At 43.0% G+C, this 15321-nt stretch overlaps 2 protein-coding genes across 4 annotated transcripts in view; both read left to right on the top strand.

Annotated features, from left to right (window-relative positions):
- The window catches only part of mat2al (methionine adenosyltransferase II, alpha-like), a 37199-nt gene extending 29525 nt beyond the window's left edge, over positions 1-7674 (top strand). For all 3 annotated transcript variants that reach the window (XM_029692064.1, XM_029692066.1, XM_029692065.1), the window contains 5 exons: positions 4974-5117; positions 6139-6357; positions 6689-6871; positions 7021-7154; positions 7395-7674. In XM_029692064.1, the coding sequence (XP_029547924.1) occupies positions 4974-5117; positions 6139-6357; positions 6689-6871; positions 7021-7154; positions 7395-7497 (783 nt within the window). In that variant the 3' untranslated portion in view covers positions 7498-7674. The remainder of the gene's footprint in view (positions 1-4973; positions 5118-6138; positions 6358-6688; positions 6872-7020; positions 7155-7394) is intronic.
- A 1129-nt stretch (positions 7675-8803) lies between these two features.
- The window catches only part of LOC115149310 (aryl hydrocarbon receptor), a 95189-nt gene continuing 88671 nt past the window's right edge, over positions 8804-15321 (top strand). Inside the window, exon 1 of the mRNA XM_029692063.1 lies at positions 8804-9955. Coding sequence (XP_029547923.1) covers positions 9897-9955 — 59 coding nt within the window. The 5' untranslated portion in view covers positions 8804-9896. The remainder of the gene's footprint in view (positions 9956-15321) is intronic.

Raw genomic sequence — 15321 nt, 5'->3', positions numbered from 1 at the left:
CAACAAATTTTAATTTTAACATTGTCATAGAGACGCATTTTCAACTTCATAAAAAAAAACTAGTTTTCCCATCTCAAGTGGTTAAATAAAAGAAATACTATAGTAAGTGCCTATTGAGTGCCAAATAAAGTAACATGGTTGAATGTAAGAGGGTTGATTTTGTTTTAAATCGGACAAAAATACCCTTGTGACGGGGAATGAAAGGAAGATAGTGTTTTTCATCATGAATCTGGCAACTCTGCAGAGTGGTTACTAACTGGCACCCAACATGAACCCTACTGCTCACCCTAATGCCTAACCTTAAATTAAGACTAAAAAAGTTAAAAGAAAAAAAATATATATATATATATATATATATATATATATATATATATATATATATATATACACATTTTTACAATACACCCAATTTTGACTTTGCAGCTGGCCTATCCAATTTGCTCAGTTCTGCCTCCAGGACAAGACTCGTGACAATAAACGTCATCCTCCGAATGGCAGCTTTATGTGTGCAACAGGGTGTGGCAGCTGAATGCAAGCTTCACCCCCAAAATGTTTTTGTTAAAAACATTCTAGTCTATCTATGGGTAACAGGGTTAACATGTTATTCTCTACCGACCCACTCAGTTTTCCACCACAAAACACAAGAAAACGTCATAAAAGAGTAGAACCAGCTCACCTGCTTTTACTCTATGATTTGACTATTAGATGTTCAGTGTTTCTTTAGAAAAAAGGAATAGTTTCACCTTATTAAAATGAGAGTTCAGTTCACGTAACAGGGTTGACCTTAAAATGAGGGACAAATGTATGTGAATTACTAATCACATAGAATAAATAATATTCAGAAATGACTTTCTCAAAGCAGCAAGATTACTAGAGCTTTACAATGATGCGGAATCAGTGAAATCTTGGTTATGTGGGTTAACATCTTAGAAGTCAGAGGGTCTACCAAGGGGCATGTCAAAATGCTGAATTTTGGCAATTTTACAAGTCTTTATTCATACCATGTGGTATTAATAGAAGATGTTCTGAAAGAGCTGCAAAACCTGGACCCGTACAAATCAGCTGGGCTAGACAATCTGGACCCTCTCTTTTTAAAATGATCCGCCGCCATTGTTGCAACCCCTATTACCAGTCTGTTCAACCTCTCTTTCGTACCGTCTGAGATTCCTAAAGATTGGAAAGCTACCGTGGTCATCCCCCTCTTCAAAGGGTTGTGACACTCTAGACCCAAACTGTTACAGACCTATATCCATCCTGCCCTGCCTTTCTAAAGTCTTCGAAAGCCACGTTAACAACCAGATCACTGACCATTTCGAATCCCACCGTACCTTCTCCGCTGTGCAATCCGGTTTCCGAGCTGGTCACGGGTGCACCTCAGCCACGCTCAAGGTACTAAACGAAATCATAACCGCCATCGATAAAAGACAGTACTGTGCAGCCGTCTTCATCGACCTGGCCAAGGCTTTCGACTCTGTCAATCACCACACTCTTATCGGCAGACTCAACAGCCTTGGTTTCTCAAATGACTGCCTCGCCTGGTTCACCAACTACTTCTCAGATATAGTTCAGTGTGTCAAATCGGAGGGCCTGTTGTCCGGACCTCTGGCAGTCTCTATGGGGTACCACAGGGTTCAATTCTCGAGCCGACTCTTTTCTCTGTATATATCAATGATGTCGCTCTTGCTGCTGGTGATTCCTTGATCCATCTCTACGCAGACGACACCATTTTGTATACTTCTGGCCCTTCTTTGGACACTGTGTTAACAAACCTCCAAACGAGCTTCAATGCCATACAACTCTCCTTCTGTGGCCTCCAACTGCTCTTAAATGCTAGTAAAACTAAATGCATGCTCTTCAACCGATCGCAGCTCGCACCCACCCACCCGCCCGACTAGCATCACTACTCTGGACGGTTCTGACTTAGAATGTGTGGACAACTACAAATACCTAGGTGTCTGATAGACTGTAAATTCTCCTTCCAGACTCATATTAAGCATCTCCAATCCAAAATGAAATCTAGAATCAGCTTTCTATTTTGCAACAAAGCCTCCTTCACTCACGCTGCCAAACATACCTTCATAAAACTGACTATTATACCCATCCTCGACTTTGGGATGTCATTTACAAAATAGCCTCCAACACTACTCAGCAAACTGGATGCAGTCTATCACAGTGCCATCCGTTTTGTCACCAAAGCCCCATATACTACCCACCACTGCAACCTGTATGCTCTCGTCGGCTGGCCCTCGCTACATATTCGTTGCCAGACCTACTGTCTCCATGTCATCTATAAGTCTTTGCTAGGTAAAGCTTCTCTTTATCTCAGCTCACTGGTCACCATAACAACACCCACCCGTAGCACACGCTCAAGCAAGTATATCTCACTGGTCATCCCAAAAGCCAACACCTCCTTTGGCCACCGTTCCTTCCAGTTCTCTGCTGCCAATGACTAGAACGAATTGCAAAAATCACTGAAGTTGGAGACTTATATCTCCCTCACTAACTTTAAGCATCAGCTATCTGAGCAGCTTACCGATCGCTGCAGCTGTACACAGCCCATCTGTAAATACCCCATCCAACTAATCTACCTCATCCCCAAATTGTTTTTATTAACTTTTTTTGTTGCTCTTTTGCACACCAGTATTTCTACTTGCACATCATCATCTGCACATATATCACTCCAGTGTTAATTTGCTAAATTGTAATTACTTCACTACTTTGGCCTATTCATTGCCTTACCTCCTTACTCCATTTGCACACAGTTTATATAGATTTTTCTATTGTGTTATTGACTGTACTTTTGTTTATTCCACGTGTAACTCTGTTGTTTTTTGTCGCACTGCTTTGCTTTATCTTGGCCAGGTCACAGTTGTAAATGAGAACTTGTTCTCAACTGGCCTACCTGGTTAAATGAAGGCGAAATGAAAAATGTAATTAAATTAAAAGGATACTTAATTTAAAATAACCGGACTTAAAATAATATATAGGTGCACAAATCGTACTTTAAATATCAAAGGGATACAAAATGCACTCATTTCGCGGAACAAGCCATTTACATTTACGTAATTTAGCAGACGCTCTTATCCAGAGCGACTTACAAATTGGTGCATTCACCTTATGATATCCAGTGGAACAACCACTTTACAATAGTACATCTATATATTTTTTGGGGGGGAGGGGGGGGGGGTAGAAGGATTACTTTATCCTATCCCAGGTATTCCTTAAAGAGGTGGTGTTTCAGGTGTCTCTGCAAGGTGGTGATTGACTCCGCTGTCCTGGCGTCGTGAGGGAGCTTGTTCCACCATTGGGGTGCCAGAGCAGCGAACAGTTTTGACTGGGCTGAGAGGGAACTGTGCTTCCTCAGAGGTAGTGAGGCGAGCAGGCCAGAGGTGGATGAACCCAGTGCCCTTCTTTGGGTGTAGGGACTGATCAGAGCCTGAAGGTATGGAGGTGCCGTTCCCCTCACAGCTCTGTAGGCAAGCACCATGGTCTTGTAGCGGATGCGAGCTTCAACTGGAAGCCAGTGGAGTGTGCGGAGGAGCGGGGTGACGTGAGAGAACTTGGGAAGGTTGAACACCAGACGGGCTGCAGCGTTCTGGATGAGTTGTAGGGGTTTAATGGCACAGGCAGAGAGCCCCGCCAACAGCAAGTTGCAGTAATCCAGATGACAAGTGCCTGGATTAGGACCTGCGCCACTTCCTGTGTGAGGCAGGGTCGTACTCTGCGAATGTTGTAGAGCATGAACCTACAGGATCAGGTCACCGCCTTGATGTTAGCGGAGAACGACAGGGTGTTGTCCAGGGTCACGCCAAGGCTATTAGCACTCTGGGATGAGGACACAATGGAGTTGTCAACCGTGATGGCGAGATCATGGAATGGGCAGTCCTTCCCCGGGAGGAAGAGCAGCTCCGTCTTGCCGAGGTTCAGCTTGAGGTGGTGATCCGTCATCCACACTGATATGTCTGCCAGACATGCAGAGATGCGATTCGCCACCTGATTATCAGAAGGGGGAAAGGAGAAGATGAATTGTGTGTCGTCTACGTAGCAATGATAGGAGAGACCATGTGAGGATATGACAGAGCCAAGTGACTTGGTTTATAGCGAGAATATGAGAGGGCCTAGAACTGAGCCCTTGGGGACACCAGTGGTGAGAGCACGTGGTGCGGAGACGGATTCTCGCCACGCCACCTGGTAGAAGCGACCTGTCAGGTAGGACGCAATCCAAGAGTGAGCCGCGCCGGAGATGCCCAACTCGGAGAGGGTGGAGAGGAGGATCTGATGGTTCACAGTATCAAAGGCAGCAGATAGGTCTAGAAGGATGAGAGCAGAAGAGAGAGAGTTAGCTTTAGCAGTGCGGAGAGCCTCCGTGACACAGAGAAGAGCAGTCTCAGTTGAATGACCAGTCTTGAAACCTGACTTTGGATCAAGAAGGTCATTCTGAGAGAGATAGCAAGAGAGCTGGCCAAGGACGGCACGCTCAAGAGTTTTGGAGAGAAAAGAAAGAAGGGATACTGGTCTGTAGTTGTTGACATCGGCGGGATCGAGTGTAGGTTTTTTGAGAAGGGGTGCAACTCTCGCTCTCTTGAAGACGGAAGGGACGTAGCCAGCGGTCAAGGATGAGTTGATGAGCGAGGTGAGGTAAGGGAGAAGGTCTCCGGAAATGGTCTGAAGAAGAGAGGAGGGGATAGGGTCAAGCGGGCAGGTTGTTGGGCGGCCAGCCGTCACAAGTCGCGATTTCATCTGGAGAGAGAGGGGAGAAAGAGGTCAAAGCATAGGGTAGGGCAATGTGAGCAGGACCAGCAGTGTCGTTTGACTTAACAAACAAGGATCGGATGTCGTCAACCTTCTTTTCAAAATGGTTGACAAAGTCATCCGCAGAGAGGGAGGGGGGGGGGAGGATTTACACACACGTGCATGCACACACTGCCTTGGCTTAAGTGAATGTCTAATGATCTAGCCTGTGGTCCTGCCAGGGCCTGATGTTTGGCTATGCTACAGATGAGACAGAGGAGTGTATGCCTCTCACCATCCTACTGGCCCACAAACTCAACCACAAGATGAAGGAGCTGTCTGCCAACGGGGAGTGTCCTTGGATCAGACCGGACTCTAAAACTCAGGTGAGCCCTCTAGTGACGAGGCCAGTCTGTCAGATTGAGTGACGTAGAACCTAGTTAGTGAATGTCCCCAATCCTGCACAAATCATGTAACGACAGAAATACAAGTGGATTGAAGACAGATGGAGGTGATGCATATTTATCCCCAAGATTAAATTGGTTAGAAATGAGTTTCAGATCAGATGAAATACCAATAGAGAGGTCTGACATAATGTCTCTTATCTCACCACCACTAATGAGGTGGGTGTGGCTTGATGCATGTTGTGTCGGAGCTTCTCAAAGTGAGGGGGCGTGGTCGACAGTGCGTACCTCATCTCTCCTATCACATCCAACTTGGATCGATATTTGTTTTTATTGCAGAGGTAAGCACTGAATCAGCGTACCATGAGTTTTTTTAATGCTTGAAGGGAGATGGCACAGTATTCCCTTTTGAGTCAGGAACCAAAACTCCTCCAAAATGACTGGTGAATGCATTGTCTGCAGCATTTGGTCACATGACAGCTCCCTCAGCTGTTTGATTTCACTTACCAGCATGTCAACTGAGCCAGGATCACAGTCAAACAGATTTTGCTCATTCGGTGACTCATCTATCACATTTTTTTTGTATTTGGCTTGTATTCAGTTTGTTCAGTTTCTCAAATAGGCTAGGTTCAGTCATTTTCCTCTTGATTGCCAGCTATAGCATCAATTGTTAGTTTCACAGTGTTGTCTGACAAAGGTATTGGTGTGAGTTTCTGTGCCTCTGCCTCCCCACACATTGTTTTCATCATATCAATTGTGGCCGGTGAAATCGATGTCTCTGCAATAGTGTGTGGTTCATAGCGTATCAGGCCTAGCTATTTCATATCAGTTGTGACCCCTAGTTTGGGAACCGCTGTACTAATACAACTAAACATAAATCAATAAATATTTTTTGCATAATATTTTTGCATACAACTTCAAAACTATTTATTCAGATAACTGTCTTGTCCTCTTGTCAGTGATGACCAAACGCTGACCTTTGAACTGTCCCTCTGTCTCCAAGGTTACAGTGGAGTACCGTGATAACAGTGGGGCCATGGAGCCGGTGCGTGTCCATACAGTGGTCATCTCTGTGCAGCACAGCCCTGATGTCAGTCTGGAAGAGATACGCCGTAGCCTGATGGACAGCGTGGTCCGGAAGGTCATCCCTGCCCATTACCTAGACGACAAGACCATCTACCACCTGCTGCCAAGTGGGAAGTTCCTCCTGGGCGGACCTCAGGTAAGAACGGGGCTTTCAAATAATACACCATTATTCCCTAACCAACTTGCCTAGTTAAATAAAATCAAAATAAATTCCCTAACCAAATCAAATGCCTTATACATACATGGTTTAAATTCTTGTAAACGTTTATACATGTGGAGATGCTAAGTTGTCGATATGTACACATACTGTAACTTCTTTTGTTTATAGATTCTTATCAATTCAAGGATATATATAGTGTTATAAGGTGTTGCCTTGCAGGAGTGCTGGTTTTACAATGTATGAATCATCTCCCAGGCAATTAGATGTGTGGGTATTTTATGTTTTGTTTTTGTACTCTTCTGGACAGAGTGATGCAGGACTGACAGGTCGTAAGATCATAGTGGACACCTATGGAGGGTGGGGAGGGCATGGTGGAGGGGCCTTCTCTGGAAAGGACTACTCTAAAGTGGACCGCTCTGGGGCCTATGCAGCCCGCTGGGTGGCCAAGTCTCTGGTGAAAGCCAAGCTCTGCCGGAGAGCCTTGGTTCAGGTCAGTCAAAATCCTTAAAAGTATGTACTAAAATGATGCATTCAATATCTGGCAGTATAGTAATAAGAATAAGAAGAATAGTGTGTGACTTTTTTAAAACCTTGTTTATCTTTTTTGGGGGTGTGAATCTTCTGTTTCTGCTGTCCCAGGTTTCGTATGCCATCGGTGTGGCTCACCCTCTGTCCATCTCTGTGTTCCACTATGGAACGTCCACCAGGCAGGAGGATGAACTGCTGCAGATCGTCAACAACAACTTTGACCTCAGGCCTGGGGTCATTGTCAAGTAAGTACAATATCACCCTCTTGTAATCTAGAGGTCTAACAATACTGTGTTGTGGCTTTTTATCAAATTGAGATACTAAGCTATTTGACATATTGATCTTGCTGATGAGCTGCTTCTGCTTTGGGTCAAGTTGGGGCATATGGGAATCACAACGATTATGCCAAGGAGAGGTGAAGAATCTTATGCAGCAGGCTAATTTATGGCACATTCTGATGTGTTAACATGTTCCCTCTTCTCCAGAGAGCTGGGTCTGAAGCGGCCTATCTACCAGTCCACTGCCTGCTATGGACACTTCGGCCGGGACGAGTTCCCCTGGGAGAAGCCCAAGCCACTGCAGTTCTGATGGAAACAAACCACTCTTATCACCTGGCTGTTTTATGGAAATCTGACTGAAAAATAACACTATCAGATAAAAAGTGTAAATCCTTTCTCTTTATGATTGAACATGTAATTGTCAACTGAATCATGGACAAAATTCTATCTTTTATCCTACTGAAAATATAAATGGACGTTTCAGCAACACTGTGTGACACTTGGTTGTGTAATATATGTAAGGTTTAATGGCCTCCAGAAAAGTGAAAGGCGCAATATTCACCATTACCACTAGAGGGAAGTAGTAATCTTGATTACGCAACGGCATCAGGGAGGGAGAGAAAAAAGTATCAAATCAAAGTGTATTGGGCGTGTCACAGATTATCCATTATATTGACCAGATGCTCAAGTGGCCACTCTAACAATGAAAATAAATGTCTTAAAAAATGGAAGGCAATCGAGTCGGGAGCAGGCAAGGTCAGATGGGACCATTCTAGCCAATGAGGGGGCAGATATGCTTGTAAAGAACAGGCACAACTCCAATATGTAGTGTTTTTTCAGGGATGTCACGTGTCCTACTTATATCAGTACACTGGTAACCTAAGCATTACGCACCTTCTATTCTATCAAATAAGCCCAATATAGAAAATAAGCCTTTACATTTTTTTTAACCCAATTCGACACTGACACGCCCTGACCTCCATACAAAAAGTACTTGCTTGGTGAGCGGAGAAAAAAAACGGACAAAACACCACGTGCTGGAGCAGACAGATTTTGGGCACAGTTATCCCTCTGCTTCGCCTCTTACACCTCGATCACACCGATAGTGTTTATTCATTTCCAATGGAACGTTGCATCAGCGTTGCAGAGGCAGTTGCAGTGCGTTCTGTGTGGTGCATACGTTGTATTTATCGAACGTATGCTAGACAGCTTGACAGAAATGGTAGCAGAAGATGAATGTCCAGATGATGCTGCGTACCATTTTGCGTAATGGTATGCAGCAACAAAAATGTAACATTCACCTTCTCCTACCATTTCTGTCAAGCTGTTTACACATACAGTTTTTTGTTTGATAAATCCAACATATGCACCACAGGAGGTTGGTGGCACCTTAATTGGGGAGAATGGGCTGGTGGTAATGACTGGAGCGGAATAGGTGGAATGGTATCAAATACATCAGACACATGGTTTCCATGTGTTTGATGCCATTCCATTCGCTCAGTTCCAGCCATTATTTTGAGCCGTCCTCCCCTCAGCAGCCTCCACTGGTATGCACCACACAGAACACACTGCAACTGCCTCTGCAATGCTGCAAGGCAAACACAGCATTCCATTGGAAATGAATGTACTTCTGGTGTACCAAAACGCAAAAGCTCTGTCAGTGTGATTGAGGCTTATGAGGCGAAGCCAGAGGGATAACCGCCCAAAATCTGTCTTCTCCAGCAGGTGGCGTTTTAACGTAAACACTTTCGGTGTGATCGAGGCGTTACTATGGGCGCGTACGGTTTAGCAGATATTGCGAAAAGCTTGTTACTCGCTCATAACAATGCAGTAAAAATGTCAAACAGTATACAAATAATAAAACATTTTTAAAAACTAGACGCAGAACTGTTAGGTAAAAGTTCCCTGTTTGATGAGATATTGCATAGTTTGATACTTTGTCGAAACATGTCAAACATCCGATTCGGGTCGACTGTTTCAGAATTCTTTGAAGTTGTCTCTTTCTGTTGCTTGTGAAATATGGTAATGAGGGAGTTCTATTAACCTGAACGGGGCTATTGCCATGAACGTGACATGGGGAGCCGGTGAGGGCGGCGCGCACTGATCGATCAAATCGAACGGTAATCTGCGCCACTCGTTCATATTGTAAACATTACAGCATGCTGCTTCATGCAGGAAAAATACATATATTTTAAAACTAGTTTTCATTGTATACAATCAACACCCAGTTCACCCGGGTCATGAATAGAATCCCCCCAATGTTAGTAAATGTACACCAATAATATTCGGTGTGACACAGAGCGCTCTATGTAACAGTGATTTCGATTGGTTGAAACCTATTGCAGGAAAGAAGACTTACGTATCAGGTCGAGTTTACTTTGAGGAACAGGAGGGGCAACTTTCACATTGCATTTCGATGAAAGAGGGTAGTGATAAACGTGGTTTGGGACTGGACTCAAGTGGAGTTTTCGTGACTTTGTAGGACCTCGGACCCCACGTTCCGACCAACGTTTTATCGACCTCAGAATAGCAGAGCAGATAGCTAGGGTCTCTTTGGACCAGCAGCAAGCATGCTAACTTCTCTGTTCGCATTTGGAACAGTTATTCATGCTTGTTATGCGTATGATTTTTTTGAAGGTCGTGGTTATTCGGGGGAGGAAAACTTAAACTAGATTTTTTTGTTGTTGTTGTTGAAAAGTCAAAATAACTATGTTGGGGAATGAGGGGATCTATGCAGCGAAGAAGAGGAAGAAACCCGTCCAGAAAAGGTAATAATATTTGTAGGCTAAGATGTATTCACTGCTTTCTGCTTCTGTGAATGCATGCCTTTTGTTATATATAAGTAGTGGGCGTGATGGTGGGAGGGGAGTGAACAACATCAACACCGCATCATAATCAATTCGATTTAAGGGCTTTATTGGCATGGGAAACGTATGTTTACACTGCCAAAGCAAGTGAAATAGATAATAAACAAAAGTGAAATAAACAAAATACATACATTACACTTCCAAAAGTTCCAAAAGAATAAAGACATTTCAAATGTCATATTATGTATATATACCGTGTTGTAATGATGTGCAAATTGTTAAAGTATGAAAAGGAAAATAAATATAAATATAGGTTGTATTTACAATTGTGTTTGTTCTTCACTGGTTGCCCTTTTCTTGTGGCAACAGGTCACAAATCTTGCTGCTGTGATGGCACACTGGTATTTCACCCAACAGATATGGGAGTTTTTCAAAATTGGATTAGTTTTCTAATTCTTTGTGGGTCTGTGTAATCTGAGGGAAATATGTGTCTTTAATATGGTCATACATTTGGCAGGAGGTTAGGAAGTGCAGCTCAGTTTCCACCTCATTTTGTGGGCAGTGTGCACATAGCCTGTCTTCTCTTGAGAGCCATGTCTGCCTTCGGTGGCCTTTCTCAATAGCAAGGCTATGCTCACTGAGTCTGTACATAGTCAAAGATTTCCTTGATTTTGGGTCAGTCACAGTGGTCAGGTATTCTGCCACTGTGTACTCTCAGGTTTAGGGCCAAATAGCATTCTAGTTTGCTCTGTTTTTTGGTATATACTTTCCAATGTGTCAAGTAATTATCTTTTTGTTTTCTCATGATTTGGTTGGGTCTAATTGTGTTGCTGTCCTGGGGCTCTGTGGGGTGTGTTTGTGAAGAGAGCCCCAGGACCAGCTTGCTTAGGGGACTCTTCAGGTTTATTTATCTGTAGGTGATGGCTTTGTTATGGAAGGTTTGGGAATTGCTTCCTTTTAGGTGATTGTAGAATTTAACGGCTCTTTTCTGGATTTTGATCATTAGCGGGTCTCGGCCTAATTCTGCTCTGCATGCATTATTTGGTGTTTTACGTTGTACATCGAGGATATTTTTTGCAGAATTCTGGATACAGAGTCTCAATTTGGTTTTGTCCCATTTTGTGAATTATTGGTTGGTGAGCGGACCCCAGACCTCACAACCATAAAGGGCAATGGGTTCTATTAGTGATTCAAGTATTTTTAGCCGGATCTTAATTGGTATGTCGAATTTTATGTTCCTTTTGATGGCATAGAAGTCCCTTCTTGCCTTGCCTCTTAGATCGTTCACAGCTTTGTGGAAGTTACCTGTGGCGCTGATGTTTAGGCCGAGGTATGCATAGTTTTTTGTGTGCTCTCGGGCAACAGTGTCTAGATGGAATTTGTAAGCGTGGTCCTGGGAACTGGACCTTTTTCGGAACACCGTTATTGTTGTCTTACTGAGATTTACTGTCAGGGTCCAAGTCTGACAGAATCTGTGCAGAAGATCTAGGTGCTGATGTAGGCCCTCCTTGGTTGGGGACAGAAGCACCAGATCATCCCTCGACAGCAACCACTATCCCAATTCCCGTCTTGTAGATTTGGTCCAAAGTCAATAGTCTACCTAGTTGAGGAAGCTCAACTCTGTTCTCTTATATCGAGGCAGAGTTGATTTTGAATAACTGGTCGATGGATTTGCTAGAAACAAGCTGGGCCAAAGTGTAGTTTACTACAGCAGAGGAGGCATGGTTTTCCTCCCAGAGTACAGGCTGCTGACTGGGAGTACATGGACATACAAGCTCTTCAGGACAGTAATAACAGTAATAACACTGGAAAGTAGTGTGTTAAAATAACTTTCCTCTGATGAGAATGAGAGGTGTGTGCGTTGACACTAGAACACAGCCTCTGCTGTTCCCCCCAAAACAAACCGGTAAAGTGACTCCAAGGAGGGATTTTAACATCTGTATGAGTGTGATGATGTTTACCTGGCTGGCTTCCTCACACACAGACTTGCAGACAGACAGGCAAGAAGGCAGACAGACATGACAGCTATTCTGGCAAAAAGACAGACCAGAAAGAGGGCAGACAGACATGACAGACAGGCGGAAACTTCCCACTGAATAGCTCAGGGGGCTGGGATTAATTTACAGTAAACCACAATTTACTGTAAGACTCAACTGTTATGGGAAACATTGTTTTGTTTGGTTATTGTGCACTAATGCGGTATAGTGATGGCAGAGTGGACTGTGAGGTTGTTTGTAGGACAGTGAAGTTAACTCAAGAGTCTACTATAGTTTACTCTCCAGGGTAGTGTAGTTTGCTCTCTCCTCTTTCTTCCAAAGGAATGCAATGTGGCCCGATTGCCTAATTTACTAAGGACATTAACCACTGTGAGAGAATGGAAGCTCCAACCAGTGTTGATCTATCTGGTGTAATTCACAATGCACAGCCTATCCTCATGCTTTTATTCCAAGTTCTCCAGGTCCTGCTTTCTCTCTCCACTGTATTTCTTTATTCCCTTATCTTCTCTTTCCTATATCTCTTCTCCCTCTCTCCCCTCTCCACCTCCCTCTCCTCCCTCCTCTCTCTCTCTCTCTCTCTCTCTCTCTCTCTCTCTCTCTCTCTCTCTCTCTCAAATTCAAATTCAAATTCAAGCTGCTTTATTGGCATGAAAAACATTGTGTCAATATTGCCAAAGCAACAATGTATACGAGTACATTGTAATACAATTATAACAATAACAAATAATAATTTAAAATGGCAGTAAATAATAATACAAATTAAAATATAAAAATAATAACAATAAAATAGTAGTAAAATAATAGTAAAATAGTAGAATGTAATAAATCTAAAAATCTAAATATGGAAAATGAATCTTTAACTAACTTATAACTAAATAACGGTCATCTTCACCATTACATCAGTACTACAACAACTATCATCATTACTACTACCACCACCCACATCACTAAACTGTTATCATTACCATTACCACCCATACCACCCCATCACTAAACTGTTATCATTACCATTACCACCATACCACTACTACTACTACTACCACCACCAGACTAAACTGTTATCATTACCATTACCCCCTACCACTCTACACTACCACCACATCACTAAACTGTGTATCATTACCATTACCACCCATACCACTACTACTACTACTACTACCACTACTACTACCCATCACTAAAATGCTATCGTTACTACCAATTACCACCCATACCACTACTACCACTACTACCACCACCACCATCACTAACTGCTATCCATTAACCATTTACTACCCATAACCACTACTATTTTGGAATGATAAACAACAATAATAGATACGTAAATAACAATAACTAGTAATCATAAGTAAGTTACTGTTACTATGCCAGAGTTATATTCCAGTGTCCCTCAGGCTATGGCAGGCAAATACATATTTGGCTGCAAGAGGAGCCATTGCTCCTTCGCCCATGAGTATTTTAGTTTTTCCTCTAGGTTTAATGAGTTCAAATTTGGAATAAATGTAGTCATTTCTGTGAATAATGAATCTCTTGGTGAGGAATATTTCTCAGAGTAAAGGAGAAAGTGCATCTCTGTCTCTACCTCCCCTGTCGTGCAGTGACCACATACACGCTCCTCTTTGGGTAGCCATGTCTTTTTATGTCTGCCGGTTTCTATTGCCAATCGGTGGTCACTCAGCCTGTACTTGGTAAGGATCTGTCTCTGCCAGGTGGTCACTCAGCCTGTACTTGGTAAGGATCTGTCTCTGCCAGGTGGTCACTCAGCCTGTACTTGGTAAGGATCTGTCTCTGCCAGGTGGTCACTCAGCCTGTACTTGGTAAGGATCTGTCTCTGCCAGGTGGTCACTCAGCCTGTACTTGGTAAGGATCTGTCTCTGCCAGGTGGTCACTCAGCCTGTACTTGGTAGGATCTGTCTCTGCCAGGTGGTCACTCAGCCTGTACTTGGTAAGGATCTGTCTCTGCCAGGTGGTCACTCAGCCTGTACTTGGTAGGATCTGTCTCTGCCAGGTGGTCACTCAGCCGGTACTTGGTAAGGATCTGTCTCTGCCAGGTGGTCACTCAGCCTGTACTTGGTAAGGATCTGTCTCTGCCAGGTGGTCACTCAGCCTGTACTTGGTAAGGATCTGTCTCTGCTTCGTATATCTGACAGAGTAGAGATAATCAGCCAATTCATATTCTCTGTTTAGGGTCAGATAGCAATTTAGTCGGCTTTGGGATTTTGTTTCGTTTTTCCAATGTTGTAAATATGAGTCCTTTGATTGGTTCATGATTTTGTTTATTTGAATTCTTTCTTTTGAAGCAGTGCTGGTGTCAGCTTGGTTGGTGAGGTCCAACACCAGCTGACTGAGAGGGCTCATTTCTGGGCTCAGCTCTTGGGTTTGAAGGGCTTTAAATTGCAGACTTGAATTGGACTTGAATTTAGATGTAGCCAAAATTGTAATGATCTTTTCTGTATTTTCATTATTACTGGAAAGCAGCCCAATTCTGCCCTACATGCATTAGTTGGTGTATTTCTCTGGACTTGTAGGATTTTCCGACAGAATTCTGCATGTAGGGCTTCAATTGGATGTTTGTCCCACATTTTAAATTCCAGTTTATTGAGTGGCCCACAAACCTCACTTCCGTAAAGCGCAAATTGGTAGGATTACACTGTCAAATATTTTGGTCCAAATTCTAATTGGGATGTTGATTTTGAATAATTTCATTTTTATTGCATACAATGCTCTGCGGGCTTTTTCTTTGAGTGCATTCACTGCCATATTAAAGTTTCCCGATGCAGATATGGTCAGACCAAGGTAGGTGTAATTTTTAGTGTGTTCAGGGTGAATTTATATTTGTGTTTCTGACATCTGTTTTTTTTTTGGAAAATCGTGATTTTCATTTTTTTTAAATTTACTGCCAGGGCCCAATTATGGCAATATTGCTCTAGAATATTAATGTTCTGTTGAATACCTTCTTTGGTTGGTGATAGAAGTACCAAGTCATCAGCATATAGCAGGTATTTCACCTCTGTGTCAAATAGTGTGAGTCCTGGGGCTGGAGAATGGTCCAACATGTCTGCTAATTCATTGATATAAATGTTGAAAAGGTTTGGACTCAAACTGCAGCCTTGTCTCACACCTCGACATTGTGAAAATAATTCTGTTCTTTGGTTTTTGATTTTTATTGCACATTTGTTTTCTGTGTACATACATTTTATTAAGTCATACACCTTACCACCAAGCCCACTTTGGAGAATTTTGTAGAATAGCCCTTCGTGCCAAATAGAATCAAATGCTTTTTTAAAGTCAATAAAGCAAGCAAAGATTTTGCCCTCTTTTTTTGGTGGA

This window comes from Salmo trutta, chromosome 15 (assembly GCF_901001165.1).
Source record: "Salmo trutta chromosome 15, fSalTru1.1, whole genome shotgun sequence".
NCBI classification, from domain to species: Eukaryota; Metazoa; Chordata; class Actinopteri; order Salmoniformes; family Salmonidae; genus Salmo; species Salmo trutta.
The sequence above is the reverse complement of the archived record's forward strand: the minus strand, read 5'-3'. Positions and strand labels throughout refer to the sequence as shown.